General features: G+C 37.9%; 1 protein-coding gene and 1 pseudogene across 1 annotated transcript; both read left to right on the top strand.

Annotated features, from left to right (window-relative positions):
• Positions 1–1,674: 1,674 nt before the first annotated feature.
• On the top strand, positions 1,675–6,937 carry LOC112194235 (annotated as a pseudogene).
• A 948-nt stretch (positions 6,938–7,885) lies between these two features.
• Positions 7,886–11,510, top strand: LOC112195239 (purple acid phosphatase 22). Its single transcript, XM_024335614.2, has 5 exons — positions 7,886–8,122; positions 8,228–8,519; positions 9,646–10,214; positions 10,371–10,459; positions 10,999–11,510. Exons 1-5 carry the CDS (start codon positions 7,967–7,969, stop codon positions 11,222–11,224), a joined length of 1,332 nt encoding a protein of 443 aa, XP_024191382.1. The 5' UTR covers positions 7,886–7,966; the 3' UTR covers positions 11,225–11,510.
• The last annotated feature ends 831 nt before the right edge of the window (positions 11,511–12,341 follow it).

Raw genomic sequence — 12,341 nt, 5'->3', positions numbered from 1 at the left:
GTCCAATCCAATGCTCAATAGTTGACCCAGCCTAGCTTCTGCCATCCTATGCAGACTGTCGGAGCATGCTGGCCTCCACTTCGGTGCCACAGACACCACCACCAGAGCCACCAACATCCTGACGCTGTATAGATGCCATCAAGCCGTCGTCGCTGCCTGGAATCCCAAACCAACTACGCCGCCCAAAGCCTCCCCTTGAGGCGGTGCCCACACATCCACCTCAGATCTGCAGCCAAAAACAAAACCTGGCAGGACCAATTCTATCCAGCCTTCAAGCCAAAACTGTTCCAAAATCAAGAAGCATGCCCTAGAAGCATCACCTGTCCGGCAACGACACCACAACATCAGCACGATAAAGGTCGGCGCTGGTGTTAGGCTGCCACTGGACGAGCGTTGATAGAGATTGAGAAGAAAACTGTGCGGCTATAGGACGAGAGAAAGCTAGCTAGGGTTTTCTAAAAAAAAAGGATCCCAATGAAAAGTTTTGATTTGCATGATTGTGGAGTGACAAGTCTGCAAAGCATTCCTCCATCTAAAAATGAGTGTGTATATTTGTTATACAAACATATGAGAATTTCTTTTTGTATGCTTAAGTATCGTACATCTCTATTAATAAAGAGAGGAGTCTGTTACTGTTCATCTTTGGTCAATTTTTAAACTTTCGATATTGCCCATGGTTTGGCATAGGTGGGTATGAACGTAAATGCAGAAAACATGAGGAGAAAAGGAGAGAGGAGACGAAGTGAAAGGGTACTGATTTCCAATCTAATACTAAAGGAGACAACTGATTTGAGAGAGAAGAAGAACATGGGGACGGGAAGAGCACGAACAAGGCAAATCTCGGTTCTCAGGTTTTCATCTGAGAAGAACACGAATTTGGGTATATCTTTTTTTTTTAAAAAAAAAAAAATTTCTTCTGATCGATCACACCGCGCTTTCATCTTTCGCTTTTGAGTTTTTTCTCTCCATAGAGACAAACAGAGAAAGCGAAGAGAGCAGAGGAAGAAAGGAAAGAAGAAGACAATCGGGAGAGGACAAAAAGAGAACGTAAGCTTGAATTTTGGGTGTGATTGATTGGGTTTTGAATTTCGGTGCATGCAATTCTGGGTGGTGCATATGAATGTGGGTATGTGGGTTTTGTTGAGAATATATGTCATCCCACATGGGAAAAATGGGACCTTGCCTATGGGTTTATAAGGATTTGGGCCACTCAATCCATTGCCGTTTTGGATGTGAATCCCAGATTACTTTATCAGGTTTATCTATCTGGGTTTGGTTTGGAATTTGATCCACCTCATCACCAAACTGAAGCCTTTTTTTTTTTTTTTTTTTCACTTCATCAGTACGAATATAACTGTCCCCACATTTTTATATAAAGGTTGAGTCTTTAGCTTCATTTTGATATTGGGTTTTCCTATTACTATGTTTGTCTCACTTTTTGCAATCAAGTTTATATTTTTGCTGCTAAGGCTTGGTATTGTCAATAGTATATATCATGGGTTAGCATCAAGTTTGTGTATTTTAATGTGAAGGCTTTTATTAGACAGATTTAATTTGTGGGGTTTTGAAATGAAAATTTTTTCTTATTTTTATCTGTACAACTTTCTGTTTATTAAATTATAGGTGTGTTCAATTTTGGTGGTGACTTGATTTGCTGGTTTGTATTAAAATACTATGTATCTGCATATTGGAACAAAGCAGTGGAGATACTATGATTTTGGTCCAAAAGCAGTAACTCCACTTATTTGTCTTCCCGGAACAACATGGACAGTGGATATCTGTTACAAGAAGGTCATGGCATTGTCCATGAAGGTAGTACGTTGTCATCTATAAAGATGTCTTCATATTATCTTTCATTTAAGTCTTTGCAAAGCATATTGGTATTTGACTTTGATTTTCTTTTCTTCATTGATAGGCACTTAGATTTTAGTTCCAGAAGTTACTGTTGCTAGCACAATATGATCATTGTTTCTCAAGGTTGCTAATAATGGACGATATAAGTATGTTTTTCCAGTTTCTCCTGGTCTATCAATGAAAAATATGGTATTGTTATTACGCTCAATAGCTGATATTATTGTGTTGTATGTCTGGTCCTCATTCAGATGATGCACTGCATTATGGTCTTGTTGATGAATGATAATTGAAACTTCATCTTGTATTAGCCTAGACATTGTCAAATCTTCACCGTAATCTTCAGTTATTTGCGGCAAATCATAATCAAAAACAGATCTACTATGTTGCACCAACAATCCATTTAAGTCTAGCAAAAGCCTGTTTGTGATACGTGCATTGTTTGCGGTGCTTGAGGAAGTATAGTCTTCTATCATAAATTGATAAAACTCATCCCAAAAACTTCATACCCCAATAGGTTTGCAATTAACTAAGATGGTGGCAAACAATCTTCTTAAAGATGAAGGCATATGTATCTTGAGGCATGTTGGAAGGCTAGTGTTATATAGTCGGAGTTTTGATTTGAATTCGATCATAACTTTGGTTTGCAAGAACACTTATGAAAAAAATTCTTATCAGAGAATTAATAAAGTAATCAGAGGTTTACATTCAAAATCAATTGACAATGGATGAAGTGGCGCAAATCCTTATAAGCCTATAGGCAAAGTCTTCATTTTCTCATGTGGGATCTATACACTCAACCCGCCCCCGCTTGTGTGGCGAATTTTCAAGCCATACATGTGGACAACTTATATAAGATCTCATGGAGCTCGCGTGGTCACGAGGCATCCACATGTGGGATAACCTGCTCTGATACATGATAAAATAATCTATGGTTCACATTCAAAACCAATCGGCAATAGATGGAGTGGTCTAAACTCTTATAAGCCTATAGATAAGGTCCCATCACTACAAGAAATGTGGGCTAATACAACGAAGTGATCTGCAAGGACTTGACAATTCGTTGTATTTGGTTAGGTTCTTTGTTTTTGGTTGGAAGGATATGCAAGGAATAGATAAAGTCTTTGCATTTGAGTAACCAAAATAAGAAAAAGTGTAAATTCGTTGTATAAACTTTTCATTTCCTTGCATTAATCGAGCGGGATCTTTGGCGCTCAGACTATTTGCTTTTTTTTTTCTTTTCCCTTTTCTTTCTTTCTCTATCTTTTACTTCCTCATCTCTCCTCCAAGTCGCTCTCACTCTCAGAAACCAGATCCAAAAATACACCAAACACCAACAACCAAATCTGAATCGGACCTTCGCCATCCATCTTCTCCCTTCCTTCTCTCTCGGCCTCTCACATCCTGCTTCATTTCCTTTGAAATCCAATCTAGGCCCAAAATCCGTAATACCCAAATCAAAAACCCTAACACCTCAGCCCCAGTTACCTCCTCCAATCTCACATGCTCTCTCGACTTCTTGCTTAGCAATCAGTTTCTTGTCGCCCTCGATTTCTGCTTAGCAATCGATTCTTGTCGCTCGTTTGGTATTTTTTTGCGTTTTGGTTTACGTTTGCAGTCTATTTTCGGTAAATTGGAGTTAATTTTGGTTAATACTTTGGTTTTTGTTGTGATTCTGTCAAGAAATTGAATGGGTAGCAGGCTCAGATCAAATTTGTAGGTTACAGAGGTCTTCGCCATTGAAGCTCCCTCTCCTCCATCTCTATCACCTTCCCATTTCAGGTTTCATTCATCTCATGCTTCTATTTGTCGAATCTTTTCTTTTTTTAATTCGTAAACAAAAAAAAAAAATATTCTGGTTACAGTCAACAGCGCCACTTCTATCTCGCCGTCGACAGACTCCAGTTCAAGATGGTATCTTTATCTCTCTTCGATCTCCTTTATTATATATATACTTTTCAGTCGAAGACGTTGAGATTATAGTTAACTGAATCTGTGAATTGAATTGAGCAGGAGACATTTATGGACCTGTTGGGTGTGGCGGGAAGGCGTCCTTGTCTTCCAATGGTGGTCTGTTGCAGCTCACATGATGAGCTCGATGCCGTTAGCTCCACCATCGCAACCGTCCCCTATATCTCTTTAGCCCCTCTGGTAATTTGACACTAGAATACCCGTTATAACATATTTACATATCTATTTCAATGTGTATATATGATAAGTTCACTAAGTTGTGAAGCTTTGTTGCTTGATTGTTTTTGGAGTGGATAGGTTGTCTCTAACTTGTTTATTTTGATTGTTTTCTCAAAACCAAGAACCCTAAAATCGTTTTCTTGTTTATTTCTTTAGTTTCTGTTTTCACATGTTTCTGTCCTCTGTTTTCTTTTAATTAATTAGCATAGCAAATGATCTCCAAAATCCCTAAAAATTTACCAGTATCCATTTTAGTGTGTTCGCTTAGTGTCTATGAAATTTCATTGAAACCGGAGTAGTTTAGGTTAGGTTTTTATTTTCGTTTTGGTTTCTGGTCAGAGGCATAGTTAATCTGCTTTGTGTTTATTAGTTTAGTTGTTATTCCATCTTCTGTGGGTAATGACCCCTGCTTCCCTATCTACAAGCAACTAATTCATTGTTTGCAAGGTAAAGTTTGTGTGAGCTTTAAGTTTCACAAAAGAATGTACCTAATAGTTTGAAACTTCATATAAAAAAATTTATATAGTGTTTCTGAGATGTTACTTGTCGTTGATGTTTATCTTGAATTCAAATAAGCTTCAGGTCGTTTCTGTTTTGAGTATGAATTTGTTAGCATGTGTGTGTTCCTGTTGTTGGATATACATGTTGTCTGCATTTATATGTTTGGCTTATAGGAGGCTATAAAGAATAGTTCCCCTCCGTTCAAACATATTGTGTTTCTTTTATATGTTATTTTTCAGTTTTTGTTTTTGGAAGCATGTGAGTATGCTAAACATGCTTGAATTTTCTGTACCATTTGGAAATGCGTGCTGGTAATATTTGATGATTGAATTGTCTGTCCCATTTGGACATGCTTGAATTGTCTGTACCATTGAAATTCTTAGTGGGTATTTGGAACCTCTGTTTTCTGTCGATTTGGCTGCAATCAATTTTGAGATAATACAGCTTTATTGAAGCTGTGCCATGGATTGTTCCAGGAGGAGGGAGATGCAATTGAAAATCAGAGAAAGAAAGATAAGAAGCTTGAAGTAGAGAAATCAAAGAAGATGGTAATAGCATTTTATTCATGCTGGAGTTGCATTCTCTAGAGCAGGGTGGATAGGTTTTAACTTCCATTTGTGTTTCGACCAAAAAAAAACTTCCATTTGTGTCTTCATGCATTCAGCTTGCTTATGCAATTATTTGGGTTCATCCTTTCTTCTAAATCTATTGTGGGAATGAGGGGTTGATAAGAAATCAAGTAGTGTTGCTTCGGAGCCAAACTCAAAAAGTTTTGAGTGTGTGACCAAGGGCTTCAAATGACCCTTCTGATGATGAAAGAGGAACTGACAAGAGGAATGGTGTTAAGGCAAGGGACAAGTAAGCCATTGGATTATTATTATTATTATTATTATTATTATTATTTTTTACAATTCTGTATTATTCCTGCAAGTCTGGAGTATCTACATTAATACTCTATCATTATGTATGTCATTGAATCTTTTTTCATTAAAGATTTGAAACTTGGGAAATACTGGTTAGTTTAATACCTTGATGTGTTTGACCATATTTTTTACGCACCAATAACATTTTCAAACACACACCAACTTCCACAAAGTAATCACCTTTTTCTTCTCAACAATCAAAGATCAAATTGCCACAAAGTAATCATCTAGTTAACCATTTCCAATATTCAACTGCCATATTACATCACATGCATCCGTTAAAAACTCTGCCATATTACATCACATGCATCTTGAACAACAAAGTTGCCATTGTCAAGAAGCCTTGTTGTATATTCTACTTAAATTCTTGAACAAATACCTGCTGCAAGACAGTTACTAGGGAGGCGGAGGATATGGAACCTAATTAGTACATTTGATTAACTGGTATATGATTTTCGCTTTGCAAGTTTCCTGTTTTTCCATTTGGTTTTGGAGCTCAAAAGTATATTTGTTTCTTTTTTTGCTGGGTTGTGATTTTCTTTACTGTGAGTGACATATTATGGGTTTTGCATCACTCCAACAGAAAGACTTCTAGAATATCCAGACATGTCCAGTGGCTTCTCATCTCAGAGGTACTAAATCAAAGGAGAGAACCAACTCAATTAATCATTTAGAATGTATGTTATGTTTGGCTAAATTTAAATCTTATCAATGCTTTTAACAGGGAAACCAGTGTTGGATTGGGGAACTAGGGAAAAGGATTGCCTTTTGGAGCTGCAAGAGGACTGTTAAACCTTCATGAGCAGTGTGACCTGAAAGTTATCCACAGGGATGTGAAGGCATCAAATGTACTTGATGACTACTGTGAAGCCGTAGTTGGAGATTTTGATTTGGCAAAGCTTTTGGATCACCAAGATTCACATGTCACCACTGCAGTGAGGGGTACCATAGGGCACATAGCTCCAGTCCTCTGATAAGATGTCTTTGGATTCGGTATTCTTCTCCTTGAACTAATCACAGACCAGGTAGCTCTAGAATTTGCCTAGTCAACTAACCAAAAAGTAGCCATACTTGATTGGGTGAGCTAACAACACAAATCCTGTATATTTATTATGAAAATAGTAACTGATTATTCCAATTTTATATGATTTACATTCGAGATTTATTTGATCACAGGTTAAAAAGCTGCATCAGGAAAAGAAGCTTGAAATGCTAGTGGACAAGGATATTAATACTAACTGTGATCGCATTTAGCTTGAAGAAATTATTCAAGTTGCACTCGTGTACTCAATACCTTCCTGGTCATAGGCCCAGAATGTCTAAAGTATGTGGTCAGAATGCTAGAAGGTGATGGACTTGTCTCAAGTTTCTGTTTCAAACGCTTCAAGTGTTGTTTGTCTGCATCTGAAAGTAGAAGTGTTCTATGGTTAAGTGAAAGACAAATCGCAATTTTTGATGTACAAATGAACTAATTGTTTTTAATTCAAGCAATAAAGGAAAAGTCTGGAATGAAATTGGGGTATTTTCTTTTATTTAGTTTTGTTTTGTTTTTTAAATTTTAAAAAAAAATAAATGCAAAGAATTATCCTTGTATATCAGTTAACCATAGTTAACCCCAGGTGTTTAATTCCTTGCATTTGAAATGAATAATTCCTTGCATTTGTGAACTCAAATGCAAGGAATTTTCAAGTCGTTGTATTTGCTCTTTTACAAGGGCCTCTTGGCTGCAAGGACCCAAATGCAAGGAATATTCCTTGCATTTGGGTTAATGCAAGGAATTTTCAGTTTTTTACAAGGAAAAAATTCCTTGCAAAAAGTCATTTTTCTTATAGTGCATTTTGCCATGTGAGATTTATACTCTCAACAAGAACATCTATCAAGAAAGTTGTCCAATATCTTTTTCCACCTAAAACCCGACTAGGGAGGGAGAAGTTTTCGAGGCAGCTTCTGGTCTTAGGCAGATTGAGCACCTCTTATACATTATGTTAATGAACCTAACATAATATTTAACTACAAGCTTATGTTGTGCTTAGAATCAAACATATAGTTTAACATGTCCCTCATATACCATCTGACCTAGCTGGTATACCCAGATGGTTTTTTATTTTTATTTTTAATGCGATTAATTGTTTAGAAAGATGTGGTTGCGTGTTACGAGGAAGTACGCAGCTGCCCAGCCACATATCAAGCAACATATTAACCTCTTATTTTCAGTCTAATTGAAGCCTCAGAATGTTAGGCCATCTCCATTTAATCAACAAAGTAAATTTAATTTTTATTAAAAAAGAAAAACTTGTAAAACCTCATCTTGATGGACTGAGATTCTGCCCTTGCTGTAAGCAACTCCAAGATAGTTTCAAAGAGACTTACTTCACGTCATTGCAATGTATATACTAATATTCTTATTTCATTTTTTGAACTTTCCAAACCATCAAACCATATCTCGTATATATAAACCTCTGGCTTAGCTCTGCAGAGATCGATATAGCTCTCACAAGCCAATGACGATGAAATTGAGCCTGCATCTGTTCTCTTTCCTCCTGACTATCTCTGTTGTCCCTCACCTCCTAAAATCACAAGATGATGATTTTGTTAGGCAACCTGCTGGTAGAGTAATTCTCACTCCTCATGATCGTTCTGACTCTGACCCTCAACAGGTTAATTAATTTCTGACTACTTAATTATTTGAAGGTTAATTTGTATTCATGATCTTCTGATATTATACATATGTTTCTTGGGAAAACTGTACATGTGTTAATTAGGTGCATATTTCACTGGTGGGAAAGGACCACATGAAAGTTTCATGGGTTACAGACAACAGTCATACCATATCTATTGTGGAGTATGGAAAGCAATCTGGAAAATATAATGCAAAGTCTACTGGAGAACACACATGGTACGATTATTTTTCATATACTTCTGGGAGGATCCACCATGTTACTATTGGCCCTTTGGAGCCTTCAACCACATACTTCTATAGCTGTGGTGGTTCCGGTCCGGAGTTCTCCTTCAAGACACCCCCACAAACACTTCCGATCGAATTTGTAATAGTTGGTAAGTTATTCTTATGTGTTTCTCGATCAATGGATAATATAACATGCATGTTAGGTTACCAAATTGTCAATCTAAACTGACCACCAAGTTCTTAGTTTTATACTTAATTATTAGAATAATTTTTGCATTATATACCTGTAATGTATATACCTTTTCTTGTGGGATAGATGGTTAGCGATGGTTGCTTTAAGGGTAAAGCAGAATGGCAATAAGTTGGAGAGGAGTGTAGACTACTCCTGTTGTTAGAAAAAGTTGCACAACAGCTGCTAGCTGCTAATTCTAGAGAAGTCTTTTTAAGTCATGGATTAAGATATGTCTGTGTACAACAAGATCCGACATAACTTTGGTTAAATTAATAGTCTGACGTAACTTAATCAAATTTGACTGTGTCTTAGTATTATTAAGTTGAGGCATGCTTAAGGGACAGTTTTTAAGGAACTATAAGGAATAACTGAATGTAACGGCTAAAAACAGTTATTAATTATCCAACTTCATAAGTAAGGAAAAAAAAAAAAAAAATATATATATATATATATATATAGGAAGCTGTTCGGAAGCTGACGTCGGCACTTTAGCGATGCTTCTGTTCTGCTGAGGCTGCGATTGCGCCGCACCGCTTGGCGGAAGGAGGCCAGGGGTCGAACGGACCAGTTTGCAGTCGGGTGGAGTTGCTGGCGACTAGGTTGCAACGCTGCCCAGAACCTTCAACCTCGATCTCCTTCGACCTTGATCGCTACCCAAGAGCGGTTTAGGATGCCTCCGTCCGGCAAGCCCCGCACCTCCGTCTGGCAAGCCCTGTGCCGCCATCGCCACCTGGAACCTGCTGCAGCGTCGACGTCCGCACTTTAGCAATAGTGCGGACGTTCGCCTGTGATCGGGCCTATATATATATATATATATATATATATATATATATCAAACAATTGACACGAATGAAACAACATTGAGCTGGCTAGCTTCATTTCCCTTTCTCATATAAACAGAGTGTCATCCCCCTACATTAATCTGTATGTGGATATATATTGGTGGTAAACTTATGGGATATAAAATGCACTTTATTTGATGAACAAATTTGGAGAATAAGTGTTTAATCTTAACTCCGCATCATTATTGATCCCGTTTTCAGGTGACCTAGGACAAACTGATTGGACTAACTCCACTCTAGCCCACATCAAAAGCATAGACTACGATGTCCTCCTCTTACCGGGTGATCTATCCTATGCCGATGGACACCAACCCCTTTGGGACTCGTTTGGCCGGATTGTTGAACCCTTGGCGAGCCACCGCCCCTGGATGGTCACAGAAGGCAACCACGAAGTCGAAATCTCTCCCGTCGTTTCCCCAACCGGGTTCAAAGCCTTCAATGCCAGGTGGCAAATGCCGTACAAAGAGAGCGGATCCACCTCGAACTTGTACTACTCTTTTGAAGTTGCTGGCACCCACATCATCATGCTTGGGTCCTACGCTGAGTTTGACACCAAATCGAAGCAGTACGCGTGGCTTGTAGCCGATTTGGCAAAGATTGATAGGAAGAAAACGCCGTGGGTTGTTGTGGTATTGCATGCACCGTGGTATAATACCAACACTGCTCATCAGGGTGAAGGAGAGAGCATGAGAATAGCTATGGAGAAGTTGCTGTATAAGGCACGGGTTGATCTGGTTTATTCAGGGCACGTTCATGCCTATGAGCGATTTGTAAGTCTAATTAGAAATTTTGATTCCTCCATTACAAACTAATTAATCTATGCTCATAATTTCATGTTGTTATAATATTGCTTTAAGTTGTATCTGATTAATTTGTACATTAATTTTACAATTTAATTAATTTTTTGGTTTGGCTGTTTTATGCAGACTAGGGTGTACAATAATAAGGCTGACCCATGTGGTCCCGTGCATGTGACCATTGGCGACGGTGGGAACCGAGAAGGATTGGCATTAATGTGAGTAACTCTTCTCTTTGAAAATAGATTAGGCGGTTACGCAAAAATGAATTAAGATTTTATGATGAACTTTACCATGTTGAAAATTAATGTGCATTATCTAACAAGTTAGTTAAAATTTTGGAGTTGCGTAATGTGAGTTTGAAGTTGTTTTTCTAAATAGAAAAGGGAAAATGACATAGTATTAATTAGATAATAGCGTATAACAAGACAATAGACATTAGCAAAAAGACCAGTTGGACCAACAAGCAAGAAATAGCACTACTTTCCTTGCATAAAAGTACAAGGCGCTGGCCAAGGTGTAGACTTCTATCCTTGTAGTTTTTGTCAAGCATTACTCAAAACTGATGTTTTTTTTTTTTTTAAGATGTCTTGATCAATTTGCAAGCAAAGTCTTAGTTATAGCTAATTTTATATAACTTTGTTGGTCATGGGTGCTTTAGCTCCAGATCGATTAGTGGACAATTAGAATCGGTAACCGACCTCTTCAAAGAAATAGTAATGTTACGATTCACCTATTGGTCTGTGTATATATGTAGGTTCGAAGACCCCCCTTCTCCTCTGTCCTTGTACAGAGAACCGAGTTTTGGACATGGACGACTCAAGATAGTGAATGAAACACACGCCGTTTGGGGATGGCATCGCAACCAGGACTCAAACTTTGTTGTAAAAGACCAAGTGTGGCTACAAAGTTTGAGCTCCTCTAAAATATGCTCCAAATCTGCGGACCTGGAAATTCCACCGTCATCTGAGGATGAATTATAAGCACACTCTGCCAAGTAATATTCTTAGTTCTACGTTCATCGCGTTGTTTCTAGCAAAGATTGATGGAAGACTACAATGTTCCCCACTAAAAGAGCATATAAAAGCTTTTGTAAGTTAAGCGAGGGTACATAACATTCACCCTCAAAGAGCCGGGGAAACATGGTGGAGGAAACCGAAAGGATATCTGAAAGTTCTCAGTGAACTTCTTATTTGTTGCGTACCATTATTGTACGTGCTGGAATAAATTATAACAAATACTTAAATAAACCGATATTGTCACTTTTAACGTGCTATATATGCTAATACTGCTGTAATTGAAGATGTAGGATAGTGATCATCAGTGGGAACGATCAGAACTCTTAAATTTTTCTTTAATTAGGAAAAATTTGGATCAGAGGATATGGAAAATAAATATCTGAAAGTATGTTCCATTCACTACTTTGCATTGTAAATAAAGAGCTTAAATATCAATATTTCAACATTCATGCTAGTACATGCATGCTGTGATCAGTACTGTAATCTATTGTTGAACACGAATGATCAAAGCTTCCTAGCAAGAGACGTACGGTGTGTTAAGGGCAGCATAGTAATAGTGCTTATTTTAGTATATAAAGAAAACTTTGCTGTAAAAACTGTAATCAGATAATCCAGTCAAAATGTAGGTCCTCAACTTCCTTTGCGTTTTCTTTTCCTTCTTCTTTCTTTTTCTTCTTCCATGGTTGAAATTCTAGCATGGTATCAGAGCGGGTTACCCACGTGTGCATGCCTAACGGCCACACAGGCTCCACGTCACCCAAAAATTGTCCACGTGTATGGCTTGAAAATTCGCCACACGTGCGGGGGCGTGTTGAGAATATATATCATCCCAGATGGGAAAAATGAGACCTTGCCTATGGGTTTATAAGGGTTTGGACCACTCCATCCATTGCCAATTGGTTTTGGATGTGAACCCCAGATTACTTTATCATGGTATCAGAGCCATGGCGGCCTGACCATTGCTCCACCGCTACTTCTCCGCTGTAATTCTCTCCATCTTTAGCCTCTTTTTGGTTCAATTTAGAGAAATCTAATCAAATAAGCCCCAAAATCCCCCAATTTGTATTCTCAACCCTAGAAT

This window comes from Rosa chinensis, chromosome 3 (assembly GCF_002994745.2).
Source record: "Rosa chinensis cultivar Old Blush chromosome 3, RchiOBHm-V2, whole genome shotgun sequence".
NCBI lineage: Eukaryota > Viridiplantae > Streptophyta > Magnoliopsida > Rosales > Rosaceae > Rosa > Rosa chinensis.
This window is presented reverse-complemented; position numbering and strand designations above follow the sequence as displayed.